The sequence below is a fragment of the Aphelocoma coerulescens genome, chromosome 4 (genome assembly GCF_041296385.1).
Source record: "Aphelocoma coerulescens isolate FSJ_1873_10779 chromosome 4, UR_Acoe_1.0, whole genome shotgun sequence".
NCBI lineage: Eukaryota > Metazoa > Chordata > Aves > Passeriformes > Corvidae > Aphelocoma > Aphelocoma coerulescens.
The window spans coordinates 61,835,962-61,851,686 of NC_091017.1; the positions used below are offsets into that span (position 1 = coordinate 61,835,962).

The 15,725-nt window shown below is 39.9% G+C and overlaps 1 protein-coding gene across 1 annotated transcript in view; it reads left to right on the forward strand.

Moving 5' to 3' along the window:
- Positions 1-5,407: 5,407 nt before the first annotated feature.
- Positions 5,408-15,725, forward strand: part of ADGRA3 (adhesion G protein-coupled receptor A3) — a 57,659-nt gene continuing 47,341 nt past the window's right edge. Inside the window, exon 1 of the mRNA XM_069014334.1 lies at positions 5,408-5,836. Within this exon, the coding sequence (XP_068870435.1) occupies positions 5,571-5,836 (266 nt within the window). The 5' untranslated portion in view covers positions 5,408-5,570. The remainder of the gene's footprint in view (positions 5,837-15,725) is intronic.

The following is a 15,725-nucleotide window of genomic DNA, read 5'->3' on the forward strand; positions in this document are numbered from 1 at the left end:
TACTTTGAAGTATTCCTCTTAAGGAAGTTTAATTTCTGAATTTTTGAATTGCTTAAGCATCAGACAGCTTTTTTTTTTTCATGTGCATTGTTCACACAATAGTGCAAATCCCCATCTATCTACCTAGACATAACCACCAACACCTTGGAACACAGTCACCTTCTTTTAAGCCATAAGCACTATGTTGGTAATGAAGTAGTACAGGTTTTGTTTTCCATACTAATTTTTCCCCACAATTCTGAGTACTTACATTATAACATTTATTGAAGTATATTACAAAGTATGGCAAGGAGTAGAATGAAAACTATTTTATTTCCATTTTTGTTAGTCGATTATTGCTTGGAAGCCTGTAAGTGCATTAAAGCTGAGTAATGTGCCTAACAGATGAAAATATTTTCAGAAGGGGATGGAATGACAGTTACACATTTTAGAAAATTTTTAATGCTAGGTTATATGAAAACTGTATTTCTCTTCCTCTTCTGTGCAAATATATATTTTTATAGCTTTATTTTTTTGAGAAATGTAAGATACATAGTCAAAATGTTTCAAATTATATGAAACAATTATTTGAAGGCTAAATACACAAAAAGTGGTGATGGAATTTATATGTTAAAAAGAAACATCGTACAACATATTTTACCTATTTTCAAGCCGTTCATATTGCTTTCTAAAATTTAGTGATGGAACTGTATTTCAAAGTCAGTGCTCCATCTGCAATTACAGGCTAAAACAGCAGAAGAGGAGTGAGATCCCTGTGTGAGTGCTGAATCCACACAGAATTTTCTTTCAGTCATGGAAAAGAACATGAAAATCAAGCATGAAAATATTCAAGGACTGACTGTCCTTTCTGCAGAAGTGAATCTGGTGGTATTTCAAGTTTTAATACACAAAATTTCAGTGTCTAATTCTCACTTAATTTGGGATTTATTGATAACCAAACCCAGAGATCTCTAAATAAACAGCTTGGAGAGCTTTCTCCTTTTAAGCACTTCCAAAAAGTTTTCCATAAGAAGTATACAAATTAAGTCAATGAATGTTTGGTATTTTGCCAAAGTATTCTTGAAATATGTCTGCTTAAAGAGCAACCAGGTAAAGGGAAATAATGTTTCTCCTAAGACTCCCAATGGAGGCTAAAAGCTCCATTTTCCCCTTTATACTACTAAAACTGAAGGTCTCTGACCCTTGACTGCAGTAAACTGGGGAGAGGGGCTTGCAGAGAATATCTCTGTGTCTGAGAACAAATGGAGAATGTCCAGCATGAAAAACATTAGCCAAGCATCTGGGAATACCCGTGTATTTCACACAGCAGAGCTTGGGGTAACTCAATGACAGAGGCAGGGGTGCAGTACTACAACCTGCAGCTGTGTAAGAAGTAGTTGTACAAAGGTGACTCTGTGCCTGCTTAGATTTAGTGCTTACCAACAGCAAGCCAGCATGTGTCAGCAGTTATCATCACCTCCCTGTACTTGGAATATCAAACAACCACAGTATTGCAGACATAGCTGAGGGCAACCAAATGTTTCCTCCTTCTTGACAATTGCTGTAGCAAACAAAACATAACTGATGATGTCCCAATTCATGAAAAGTGGCTGGTAAAAAAACTCTGTGGCAGTGAGAAAAAAACTCCACATCCACAAGATATGAAGGTAGAGGTAGCCTGGGAGTCCCTTGAGAGGAGAATTACGGGATTTCCTTCACACCACCATTTCAGTGAAGGTGATGATAGCCCAGGAAAATGTGCAGGGATGTAAAATGATGGATGATAAAAGGACAGGAGTAAGCAAAGAGAAGAGGCAGAATGGAAGACAGACATAATGTAAAAGTTCCTATTTATCTCTCTGACCTGAGGACAAATGAAGAACTTGAAATGCTGCCAAAGCTACCTTTGTTGACACATAAACACCAATAAGAATTTAGTTGCCTTCCCCTCTTTCCCACACCCTTCTTCTTATATATACTGGATACAAAAAGTTAGTAGTTAGTAGACTAGAAAGAAGGGAGGAAAAATTGTCCATTTCTGCTGTTTCCCTTCATAAAATTTGCCATTAGTACACTCAATTTTGAAAAGTAATTTAAAGTGAATGTACTAGTGGCAAATTTTACGAAGGGAAGGGAAATCCCAGAAAAGGACAAAATAAGCTTGTTGGCAATCTGGAAGCAAAGCGCATTCAAAAAAGTTCCAAGTTACATGGTTCACTGCAAAGAAAGCATCACCAGCACCAACAGCATTACCAACACTGGTGGAGAATGAGGGGATTGAGGGAAAGAAAGTTTGGAGATATTTCAGTACAGAAAAACAAGCAAAAATTGCAGAAAGAAGTGATATTTTAAAGTAGCTGTACCCCAGCTATAGCCAGTAGGTTTTGGGAACAACTTGCTTCCTTCTTTGCATCTATATCAGGTATTACAATAAAAGATATTGCCTCCACCTACAAACCTTGTCTTTCTTGAAGTTACATAGGATGGCTTACTTTGCTGCCCAGATGGGAAGTTTCACTCTTTCCTTGTGCCCTCCCCTCTTTTTAGCTCTGACATTCTTTTAACCCTCTCCTGCGTTGACTCAACTCAATAACCTGGCAGAAAACAAAACACAAAAAAAAAGTTAGCTTTGTTGTTGAGTTGAATCGGTTTATTGAACAATCAGGTAATTACAGCAGGTGGAGCAAGAGTGAGGGCATATAACCTTAAGGTAAAGGGGCTTTGGGAAGGTAGGAGCAACAGGACTTTCTGGTTTTTGAAGCAGACATACTCTGTAGCTTTGTTCTTAAATCCTTAGATCAGTACATCTACAATAAAAGTAGTGACCCAATAAACTCGACAAAGGTATATTTCAGTTCAAAAAAACCCCAAACCCACACATGAAATTTGTTAAGGGACTCCTGTGGACATATGTTTTGGATTAAGGGCTTTCCTGAGTCAATGTAAGAAAATAAATTTTCAAATATTTGGCACAGAATGGAAGCTGCAGTAATTTGCATGAAAGAGGAAAGATGAGGGGAGAAGCATAAGCCTTTAAGAAGAGACTTTTGCTTGAAGCCTTCAAACTTTTTGAAAACAGGTGAGGAACAGTGGAATTAGATTCACTGCAGAAGCAGTAAAACTAAGAAGAAAAATCAACAGAGAGAAAGATTTGTAGGTTTCCATAGCAGCAGTTTAAACAGGAGCATAATTCAAAATTGCAGTGTTGCAACTGGCATCCAAAGTTAGATATCTTAGTAGGTTTCAGCAGAGATGAAAGAACAGAGCAAATGCCTCAGAAACATCAAGCACAAGTAACACACAAATCTACACATTAGAAGGAAAGGAATTGGACATGACAATAAGATGAAAAGCAGTAGCAAGAAACTTGTCTCTCCAGGACTTTAGGAAAATGGAGAATTACAATGGGCTGTGATCACAGACACCAGAAGCAACCGTTCACCATATCCATCATCATCATCTGTAGATTATGTGACTATGTGGATCATCTCACTGACACAACTGGTCAAAACATGAACTGCCACATACACGAGACAGGTAGAGAAGCAAGTATCTTCAGAAAAACACAAGAACTTTTCTTTCAGTAGCACTGAAGTGCAATCTTGATTAGTTATGCTGAAACTGTGGTGATGCCAAACCAAATTCCGGTTGCATCAATAGTCTAAACTGGCATAAACAAATCCCACTGCCAGAAGAGGCAGTTTTATGCCCTATCTCCATGCTGATCCATCATCCAGCACAAACTCTCTATGGGGCTATGCAGAGAATTACTATTGATGTAGGTGAAGGTTCTGGGAAGAAGGTGGCAAAAGGGAAGAACTGTTTAACCCAGCACTACTTCTGAGGGAAAAAGTATCTTGAGCCATGTTTTGATATAGTTAATCCAGCTTTAAAACACCTGGTGCCAGATCAAAAATTATAAGTTTCCATGATACAATGCAAATTAACACCGCAGTTTGAATTTGTTTAAAACAGAGCCCAAAATGGAAGAATTACCTGAACACTGGTGAATTTTATGCTAATTAGATCTCTCTTCTCTTAGTTAGTGTAACTGCAGCATAAGAGCAAAAAGGCATTGTCAACTTTGCATTTTGTGTGTTGACCTAATTTAGTTCAAGTGTAATAGTGGCCTCGCATCTCACCCAGATCAGGTTGGTCCTGTTGAGTGACTGAGTGGCAGACAAACATCATATTAAAGTTCAGGGACCAGTGTCTTCTTTGCACTCCAGTCAACAATTTCAGTACTTGGAACAGGTTTCATATTAATTTGTAAGAGGACACAGAGTCTATGAGTAAAGGATGATTGTGATGTTATTACTGTGATCTTGTTCATCTTGCTCCAATCCACAATTCCAATGGTTTGCCAGTATCTTTCCTTAGGTTACATTTAAAACTGAGTCACAGACTAAGTGTTCAACATTATTCAAGGACATCTTAGGTTAAAGATTTTGTAAGACTCATTTTGGCAGCTGTTACGTGTCAATATCTAAAATGGCATTTCTGTGTAATAGCAGGTAGTTTGCAGCGTGCCATTTGCCAGTTCTCTTCTCAAAGGATAGGACACTGTGAGTTCTTGGTTAGTTACCAGAACTTCCTATGGGTTCTTCAAAATCTGTCTTAAAATTTTTGAAATAGGTCCTGCCACATTTGACTGTGAGTTAGGTAACAGTTACTATATTATCCTCCACCTACCAGAGGCAAAGAATATATTGAGAATTTCAACCGTCATCGACACAAAAGTGTTTGTGCCTGGCTGTACTGGCTGCAGAGAAATGTGCGAAAATGACCTAATTACACCCAAAAAAGTAGTTTCAAGTGTGCCATAAAAACACTCACTGTTGGTAGGTGGGATTTTGTGTGTTTTTGAATATTTAAATAACTTTTGGCTACCAAGGGAATAACTCGTTACCTCATTTTACGGGGAATATTTGAGAAAAAAATGTCTTTTAAGTACTATTTACTTGGCGTTATGAATTTTGAAAGCCATTCAGCACCCAGGAGGGGGATTATCTTTTCCCCATGGAGCATGAACAGCAACAGTCCCCGCTGCAAGAGTAAGGAACTGGAGCAGGAGGGCAAGCGACAAGTTATGAACACAGACGAGAGAGAAACCAAAGCGCTTTATCGAAGAAGAGAGGGCCCACGGAGAGTCACGCGGCCCGCCAGCTGCGCAGCAAGTACGGGCCCACAGGCTCCATCCATGCAGGAATCAGCAGCACAGACGCTCCCTCGGTCCGGCACCTCCGGCCGCGGCCCCCGCCCGGCGCCGCGCAGGCGCGGGGGGCACGGCGGCCACCGCGGCGCTTGCGCAGTGGGGCCGCGGCCCGGCGGGCGCGCTCGGTGCCGCGGGGTCCGGCCCCGGCGGGAGGCGGCGCTGCTGCCGCCGCGCTCGGCCCGACCCGCGCCACACAAAGGCGGCCGCGGCCACCGCGACTCCCGCCCGCCCGCGGCACCGCATGGCGGCGGCACCGCCCCCGCGGGGCTAGGCCAGGGCGGACCGTGGCCCCCTCCCTCGCTCCCTCCCTCCGGCCTCTCCCGCCCGGCCCGTCCGTCGCCGGGAGGAGCGGAGCAGCGTCCTGCACGGCCCCGCCATGCTGCCCCCGGGCCGCCGCGCTCTCTGCCGCCTGCCGCCCCGCCGCCGTCGCCGCCCGGCGCGGCTCATGCCCGCGCTCCTGCTGCTGGCGGTGCTGGGCGGCGGCGGTGCCGCGCTGCCCCCGGGCTGTAAGTACGACGGGCGTCCCAAGAGCGCCGGCAAAGCGGCGGCCGGCGGCCCGGCGGAGGTGAAGGTGGTTTGTAGCAACCTGGAGCTCGCTCAGGTCCTGCCTCCCGAGGCGCTGCCCAACCGGACGGTCACCCTGTGAGTACCGTCCCTGCGTGGGGGGTGGGCAGCCTCGGTGCGACGTGGACGGGGCGGAGGGGGAGTGGGAGCGCCGGTCTGAGGTAAAATGGGGTGAGGTAGGGGGGAGTGGAAGCGTAGGTGACTCCCCTCTACTACTGCAGAAAGCCCCCGGAGCGGATGTGCTTTTCATGTTTTCCGGTAGTTTCCCGGGATGGTTATTTGAGAAGGGGGCGAAGTGTCGCGTAACTCACCGGCGGAGCGGCACCGTCCCCTGGAGCTCCCCCCGCGCCGCCGCCCGCCCTGTGGAACAGCATCCCCAACTCTCCCTCCTTCGTCCCTCAGTAGGCGTGCTGTTTTTGTGTGGAGGCAATCCTTGCTTATCCATTTGAGTAACAAGTTTCAAACAGGATATGCAACTTAATCCAAAGTAAAAAACATGTTGCCACTTACTTAGACATAAGTGTGCACATGTAAAGAGAGGCTTTGCAAGTTATTTTCCTTTCTGATACATTACCGGGTCACTTTAGCAAAGAAGTTCATAGAATAGTTTGGATTGGAAGGGAGCTCTCAAGATCAGCAGGTCAAATCCCCCTGGCAGGGGCAAGATCTTCCTCAGCATTGGATCTCATCAGTGGATGGTCCCAAAAGTGAAACCCTTGCCCCTTCTTCAGAGAGGCTTACTGTACCTGTGCTACCATGGGAAGACTCAAGTGCAGCCAAGTATTGTGCAAGAAAGTCAATGAAAAGGAACTGAAATATGGGGTCTAGCTTGAGATATTTATCTACTTAACTGGAAATCACAGATTGGAAAGATCTACCAGTAATCTGGCATTTAAAATGTACAGAATATACTGTCATGAGAACAACAATTTGCTGCTTTTGGGAATGCTGACAGCACTGAAACACCAAGGAAAGTCTTCCTTCCAGAAGTCTTAGTGAGGTGTGAGCCCAGTGGATGCATGGACCCGGACCTGTGAGAAAAGGGAAAGCAAAAAACGGGAGCTGATTAAGGCTGAAGTAGTTGTTCTTGCTTGAAAGTCTGCAAGGGTTCAGACAATATCTCTAAATGACTTGTGAGAAATGATTATAGATGTTCCCATGTGAAGTTTCTGAAGTAGAAAACAAAGCAAAAAGTAGAAGTGACAGTAGTTTGATCAACAAATATGTTTAGTCTTTGTTAGCCTCAAATGCTTTGCAGCTGATTAAATGTTACAAGTATGGTATTATCCTTAAAAATTTTGATATAAGTAGATGTTATTATGGTTGATATGCTGAAGTTCACTGTGGGGTTCTTTTGGTTCAAAAAACTTGAATCACAGCTCTGATTGCTGTGAAAGACAAGCAGATACCAAACACAGCAGCCTTGCTGTGAGTGGATCTTTGTTCATCATTGCAGTGACAGAAAAATTTGGAAGAACAGTTCATCTTTCATCTTGATTTTCGTACTGCTTCAATATCTAGAGCATATCTACATACACTAATTAGTAGCTTTCAATTAACCAGCCTTTGAAGTTCATAACAACTTTTGAAACATTTATTTTTCTGGTTTGAACTTTTTAATAGACATAGCAAGAAACAATGCCATTTTTTCATTGTTATTTGTAACAAATATCTTAACTGTGTTGATCCAACTAAATGAACATACACTTTAAAATTTTGCTTGAATAATAGGCAAGTATTATTAAACCAATGACTTGCTTTTTCCAAGAGAGTGGACACTAACAGTTGTGTTCGAGTTCAGAATCTTTCAAGTTTGTTGAGTCTGGAGATGTGACTTTGCATTCTCTGAGAGTTTTTGGTTTGTTATGTTTGGGTTTTTTTTCAATTTTATTTTATTATTATTTTTACCAAATCCATGTTAATCTGGATAGAATGGTGATCTGTGGGGTTTGTTGCCAAATGCCACTTCACTAACATGTTGATTAGTAGTGCCTGGATTAATTGTTACCTAATCTTTTGCCAAAAATTACATTTTTTTCCCCAAGCTGATACTTAAAATTGCAGCACTTGGTGAATAGTTGTCTGATTAGAGACAAACTGCCCTGAGTTGTCTTGAATCTTGGTTCTTGTGGGATTCATCTATTGAGATAAGTACTAGTTCTGTTAGATCTTTTTGGATTATTGGATCACTGCAGAAATATGTAGCTGAAAATAGATCACTGTTGTGTACATCAGCTGCATTTTAATTCAGTTAATTTTTTTTTATGTTGACTCTATTTTGCACAAACAAGTTTTAAATACAATGACCTATATAGTTTGATATAACTTTTTGTTTTTTGAATGAGTTAGGAATGATGCAAACGAAGTGATTATATGCATTTTGGAAATACTGATTTCATTCTTATCACTGGGCAACCTCTTAGATTTTCAGCTGATTAGCTACTGTGCCTTTAGCATTTACCTTTTTTTTTCCCAGTGAAATATTTTTGAGGACAATAGTCTCTAAAAAGTGAGAAAATAAGAGAAATAGTGGAATTTAGTATAAGCGAGCAGCATCTGACGGTGCTGGCCAGGTTCCTTCATTCTTGCACACCATTGTAGTTAGTGGTTAATGATGATATAAGTTGGGCAAGGTCACTTAATTTACGAAATGCCTTGGGCTGTGTTTGCCACAAAACATGTTATTGTCCCAGTAATTTAGGTCAGTGTGGTGAGATTCTTCAGTTGCAATTCAGAAAAAAAAATCCTAACTTGATTTCAATTGATAAGAGATACAGTAAGTTTGTTTCATGATTGAGGGAAAAAAGCAGACACAGGAAGAGAAGTTTTAAAGTATGGAGACATGTTTATGGGAGAGTAAGGTTTAGGATTTCTGGCAGTACTGTAAATTGGTTTTCCTTTACAATCGAGGTAGAACTAGCTGTTGCTTTATGGGGCACTTAAGTCAAATTCCAAGGTGAATTCAAGTTCATTTATAGCTAAGGAAGTGACTTTTTCCCTAGCATTATATAATAACAACTGGTTTGGGTGCAAATGAAGGGTGTATCTACATGAACACCATAGATGGCTTTGACCTTTGTAGGTTAAGCAGCCAGATGAGATGCTTTTGGTTTGAGGATACCAAAACAGGGTGAATGTAACTGTGGCTTGTCTGCCATGCTCTTTATTTCAGTAGATACTGAAGCCATTGCCATGATGCAAATTTAAATAAGGAATGCACTGTAATAGAAGTCTGAGATAAAATATCTGTTGCTGTTGCGTTTCTTGATGCAAACTCAAATGATGATGGTGGATACTTGTTTGAACTTGTTGGCTATTAGCCATTGCTTTGTGTTTTGAAGAGAATGTGTAAGTCCACTGAAGACAAGCCCGTGAAGCTTATTATTTGTTGAGAATACTATTTACCTGTTACATATGTTATTGGAACAGGAATCTGAATAAGCAAAGGAAAAGCATATATATTCAGTAAATAACTGCATTTCTGAATCAGGAGGCTTACTGCTCTGCAAACATCTTTGCTTAAGCGCATATCCTAATAGGAGCATAGAAGTACCACTGTTTGCACTTAAAAAAGTGTTAGGATTTACAAGCCAAAGCATTTGCCTGGATTTATGTTCAGTGCTTTTCAAAGATGTGCTTAACTGGGTTGCTGTTAGGAAACATCTTAAAATGTTACCGTTTTTGTCCAGTTCTAAATAAAATCATATCAAACTACATCGATTAAGCAGCTCTAAGGCATACTTACTTGGACTTCCAAATATCTGTGCAATTTCTTCATTTATGCCACAAATTTAATATTTCAAAAGTTTCAAAGCAAAATGTCACTCATATTGTAAGAAGCCACTTGTATAGCAATGTGCAGTTACGTTGTAATTATCTGAGTGGTGTGTAAGGTAAATGTCCTCTCTGGAAGTTTGCCTCTTTTACAGTGCATTTCTATTTACTAACTTGATGGTACTCTTGATGGCTGTTGGTTTGGCGGTTTTTTGTTTGGTTGGGTTTTTTTGGTGGGTTGTTTTTTTTTTTTTGAACAGTCAATTTTAGACTGTTTAAGTGATCAGTACTAATAATTTGGGCAGTGATAACATTTTTGAAGGTACAAAGTGCTAATAATACCCATTAAAACTTAAAAATTTCTTTGACCAGTGGATACGCAGGCTACGCAAAATGCATTTTACATATGACCACAAGGCAGTACAGAGCTAGTATTTGAGAACTATAGCCACAGTGTAGTAATTCACAAGTACATGTACATGCCTTTTTATCAGTGACATCTGTCTCCTGAAAATCAATAGTGTGTCATTTACTGATGGGCTTGTGTTCTATACTTCTAGCAGATTTTGTTGAGAAGATAACCAGTTTTGTGCCTTTCTGTACGTACTTTTCCAACATGGATTCACTGCTGAGAGCTTGTTATAGGATATTGAGTACACACAGTATTCTCTTACTGTGTACACTTTTGTATGTATTTGAGCATTGCAAGAAAATTCTGACATCACAGTATGAAGAGTGTTCTTTTCTAAATTTCAATATTTAGTTCTATCTGAAAAACTATTCAACTTTGGAAGACATCATGTTACATGGTTTATATGTGTCCACTGGGATACACTGACAAGATTGAATAGTGTTTTCCTATTTCATGAAGTGTTGCAGTAATGACTTTAACATACATGGTGGTTTTGTAACTGGCAATAGTCTTCATTCAATATTGCATTCAATTATTGTATTGATTCATACTTCTTTTTAATTAAAAAAAAAACTTTTCTATATAGGCATTTTTAAGTTTTTTTATGTGCCTTTCACAATGAGATTACTGTACTTTTGATTAAATACGTGAGAGAACTAGAAATATGGCTTCTGTACCATAGATACAACTGTAGCAGTTGTTACAAGCCTGGGGCTCAGGTTTTGAATTAGAGCTATGTATTGGTTACTGTCGAGTTGAAAATAGCAGAGAAGGACAGAGCTAAGTGCTGCAAAATTCTGGAGAGCAAATACAAATTTTTGTAGTGGAACCTTTTTTTTTTTTTTTTAGTTCTCAGAGCTGCTATATTAATGCAAAATTGCCCAATACCTTTGTTCCTAAAAAGATACGCAAAAAAGCATGTGTTCATTAACCCTTTAATTAACCCTAAAGTGACTATTAAATGTTGAATGTCTTAGGCTGTATCTAGCCTCAGGAAGATGTCTTAATCTTCACAATTAATACTTTTTTATTTTATTGTTGTCTTTTATTGATCAGTAGTATTCCTGGGTTTGCTTCAGAACTGCAAAATACTAGAATTTTTATTTTTATTTAATGCCAAGAGTAAAAAAATTAAACTAGAATTTGTGCTGCGGTGATGAAGAACTAATAACTTCTTATGTCTCATTGCTTGCAGTTTGCTCGTGTTTCAGAGGTTATTTTTGTAGTTTAAAACAACTATGGAGCTGCAAGTTTAGGTTTTTCAGAATTTAATGGTTCCCATATGTACTTTGCATGGGCCAGATATGTTGCAGGTTCATGGATTTGTCATTACTGCCTTATGTAGTCTACCTTTACCATTACAGTCTATAATTTTTGAGTCTACTCAGTTTAAATGCATTTTTGTACTAATTGTTAATCCATAAAGATTAAAAACAGTTGAGCATTTCTTTTCATCAGTGATAATAAACTGTTTTAAATTTAAAAATGTCACATAAAGTATGTTTTCATGCGTTTTGCTTTCTGTAGTGAGATAAACAGTGTATTTTAAATTCTGATTTTGAAAATCTATATAATCTGTTAAATGTCTCTAGTCTTTACATAGTAAATAGGTGAGAATTTTATTTTCACCTTGTATTTACTGGGTGTTTAGCAGTGAAAACTGCAATGTCTTGTTGCTCTTAAAGTGCTAGAGATGATATCCATTAATTACTGTTTATGTGGATCACTGTGTTGTGGCTTCTCCTTGTGCAGTGCCGCAGGGCATGTGCAGTGGTGCAGTGCAGTGCTGCCCTGCAGTGAGTGGGATGCCAGTGCACTGCAGTGCAGGGCTTTTAGGTCCCCAAGGGGCAGACCTGCTTTGGTTGCGTGCGTGATCCAAGCTGCTCAGCCAGTTTTGGGTGGGCTGCCGAGTTGTCACTTCTGGAGGAGGAAGCTGACCTTTTTGGTAAGACAGACCAACTACGAGCTTCTTTTGGGGGAAAAAACCCAAACATAATAAATGCAAACTGATTAAAGATGTTTAAGAAATAGGCACTTTAATTCCACAGTTCTGTCTGAACTGGACAGTGTGTTCTAGGATTCATCCAGACTCCAGGTGGTTGAGGGGCTGTGCTGTCTTCAGGCGCTTTGTGTAAGAGTACAGTCTGTGCCGTCTGCTACATCAGTTCAATCTAGGGAGAAGAAGGTGCTTTGAGGTAGGGGGAGGGAGGTTAGAGCCTGGGTACAGAGTGAATAAAGGCAGGAAGATTGGATTAAGAGGCAGAAGCTGTTGCTGGGAGTTGGGATGAAGTTTGAGTATTTTTAAATGGATGTGTCAGTTATGGAGTTGGGAGATCAGAAAACTTAAGAGAGAATGAAGGCAGACCAAATATGATACTGAAGGCTGAGTGTAAACTGGCTTGATGTGAGATGAGCAAAATTCTTGGAAGTTCAGCAACTACCTCCAAAATCACTAGAGACAGGATTAGTGTCTGTATGCCAGTAAGAAAAGATGGGTAGTATAAAGAATGGTAGTGATGTAACATCCTCATGATGCGCTGTTTCCACCTGAGCTATTTCTGTCAGATACAAGGACTCCTTATTAGTTTGCCCATGTTGTTACAGAGTGTGTTTTACCTTGAAACTTAGTACCAGGCAGAGTTTTTGCAAGTTACGCGTAGATTTCTAAAAGTGTCCTGTCTGATATTCCGGACAACTTATTCCAATATCTCAAGCTGTTATTTTAGGATAACAGCCTCTGGTGTTAAGAGGAATTTAAAGCAATACTCAAATTTGTGTGTTGATGGGCTCATTGATGTTTCTGTGGATTGTGGTGACCTGACTTTACAGCTGTGTGCTGGAGATCCCCTTCAACCCTTTCTTCCTGCTTCTGACATAGGGATGATGAGATGCAAGGGCTGAGGAGAGATCTCACCCTCTGAGTGGGCAATGTTGGATCAGTATCTATCTGTCTGTAAAACTGTAGCCTAAACTGGAACTGGTGTGTTCATACCTTCCCCTCCCAGTGTCTCACTATGTGGATGTTTGTGGGTTTTTTCCCCTCCCCTCCCTGGCTGCAGTACTAGCATTTGTCTGGCTCCATGCCTAGTCAGTTCAGGGAGCTAAGCTATCCAAAACCTGTTTAGTTCTGTAGGATTAGGATATGAATTTTTGTGAATGTATCCTTGTGTGCCAGCAGTTGACAGGAAGTGCTTGTTAACGTGTGTAGGCAAAGCACTTTCTAGAGAGCAGGTACACCTGATAGGAAGTGTGAATACATGTGAGACTGGGTGTGACAGTCTGTACTCCAATTAGTACTACTGTGATGACACAGAGAATTCATTAATTTATCTGTTGTAGCAGCTAAAGTTAGGAGTGGCTGGCAAGACATCCATGTGCAGTCTTCTGTGTGAAGCAAGTTACTCTCTTGTATGTATGTATGGAGGTTTTTGGGGTCAGGTAAACTTGCACTGAACTGCAAGCCGGGGGAATCAAAAGAAGTGTACATCTGGTGACTAAGTGGGAAACCCAGGAGGGAGCAGAAGGTAGTAAAACAGGGCAGTTATTACAGAAGTTGATCATAATATCTTAAAATAATGCAGGTGCTACAGATAGAAGCAGAGGGGAGAGAACTTGGAGGAAGCTTCCTAGAATGCAGTGGTCACAAGGGTTAGCCTTCCAGTGCTTTTTATTGGCTTTAGAAATGGCAACACAGAGTTAGTGTTGGAAGAAATCGGGTGAAGTTGTGTCCTCTGAATTTTCTTCTTGGTCGGCTTTTGAACCTGGGATAAGTACAAGAAAGAAAGAAAGGTTTGGTTGGTAATTTTGTAATTTCACAAGAATGTCTTCTGAAAGTAGTATGATTTTCAGCAACATTGCTACTCATTCTTCCATGCTATTTTGCCCCTCAGTTCTGTCCTTTTCTAAGATGATTTTTATTCAGTACTTTTACATAGAAAACTTGCTGAGTTGCTCTAGTGATTGGCACTGTGTTTCACTAGAAATAATTTCTCTCCTTAAGAGCAGAATGTTTTTAATGAAAAGCAATAAATAAAGCATGTTGTCACATACTGAATATCAAGAAAAGTATTCTTTAATGGCGGTGCATAGTGAGCATTGCTGCTTGAATGATCCAGGGATTGTGTAGGAAAAATAAAGATTCCTCATTAAATTATTTGAATTTAGCACATTAACAGTTAAAAAATGGAGCAGTATAAATAGATACAGTTTTAATTCTGTAATTTCATTACTTCTGAGTGGTTTAGTTTACAATTTTAATATTGTTTAATATGCATAATAATGAAACATTGCAGGAAAACTTTTCTCTGTTGCAAACTTTATTTTGCAAATGTTTCATTGCTAAGCTTCCTCAATTATAATATTTTTGTTGAAATGGAAAATACTGTCTCCTTTCATTAGAGTTTTGGAATGATTCATAGTTCTTTCTCTGAATAAAGCTTGTGGAATGCTTTCATTTTAGAGTCACTTTTAAGCAAGTATTGTTTGTGTTCTGTTCAGTCTATTACTGGGTTTCTTTCCCTTTGACACCAGTAACTCACTAGAAGGCAAAATATTAACTGTTGAAAAATACTGGGTTTATATCCTTGTTAAATCACAGTTTCTACAAGATAAACTTTGAAGAATGTGTTTCTTTTTGCATGTTCACAACTTTCAGCAGAAAGCATTTTTCTCGGTTGTTCGCAGATGGTTATTTTAATCCGACTTTTGCTGGTGGCCACTTTCCCAGTCCTTAGGGTATGCAGTCATCATGAATTGATATGATTTATTATCTGTTTCCTGGCTCTCCATTTGAGTCTTTTAAAATGTCTTTTGGAAGCTACTTCAACATTCAGCTAGCAGTTACACGGTCTCCCAGTCTTCATACAGGCTTCTTGGTGGCCGTTTTCACTATTTGGTAATAGTGTTAGACAATGTGTGTGTGTTTTAATGATATCCTCTGGATTAGGATTCATTTGTGATGTTAGGAGATGCATTCTAAATTCCTGCCTAGTTGACTGCTGTCTTAGCAGTGGTTGTTTTATAGCTGGCAAGCCAAAATTGTTTCACAGAACAAAATTTTTTCCACTTAGTGCTTATTACCTCATTTTAATGGCAAAAAATGATCCAGCTATTTTTTTTTCCCACTCTGTATGAGAAAGAAAAGTTAGTACATCATCTTTAGTATCTGTTGCTAAAATTCTTCATAGTACAAAGGACAGACTGGGTTTGACTGCATTTATATGTTGCATGCTGGGCATCTACTACTAAAGGATCTCGCCAATAAGTTAAGAGTCACAGTTGAGTTTCTTTTCAGTTTTGCCAAAGTCTTCTTCTTGTTTATGGAGTGAAATGGAAAATGGACTTTCTGATCCAAGCTATATTCGACAAAGAAACATTTCAGCAATGTTCTTGGAATAGGTAAAAAGCCGGGGAGAGTTTGGGGGGGGGTTGAGGGGGTTGGTACTTTCTTTTTCTGGAGGTGCATTGTTTCAGGTCACCTCTTTGTCTCTCTACAGCTCTTCTTCTCAGTCAGAGGAAGAGGGAAATGCTTTGTTGTAAGGTGACTTGAGACCGTAATTCTTTCTAGAACCTACTTTTCAGCTGCTTCTTCTTCCAAGTTTTTTGTGTTAATTCCCGTGGCCATGTTTTCTTAACACAGGAACTAACATTGCCCGTGTTCCACATTTTATTTTCTGGTATGTAGGTGTTTTTCAAGCAAAGTGCATTTCTTCCAAGCAGGTGTTGTTGATCATTTAAAAGAAAAGAAAATAAAAATCTCTTATGTAGCTCATAAGAAATATG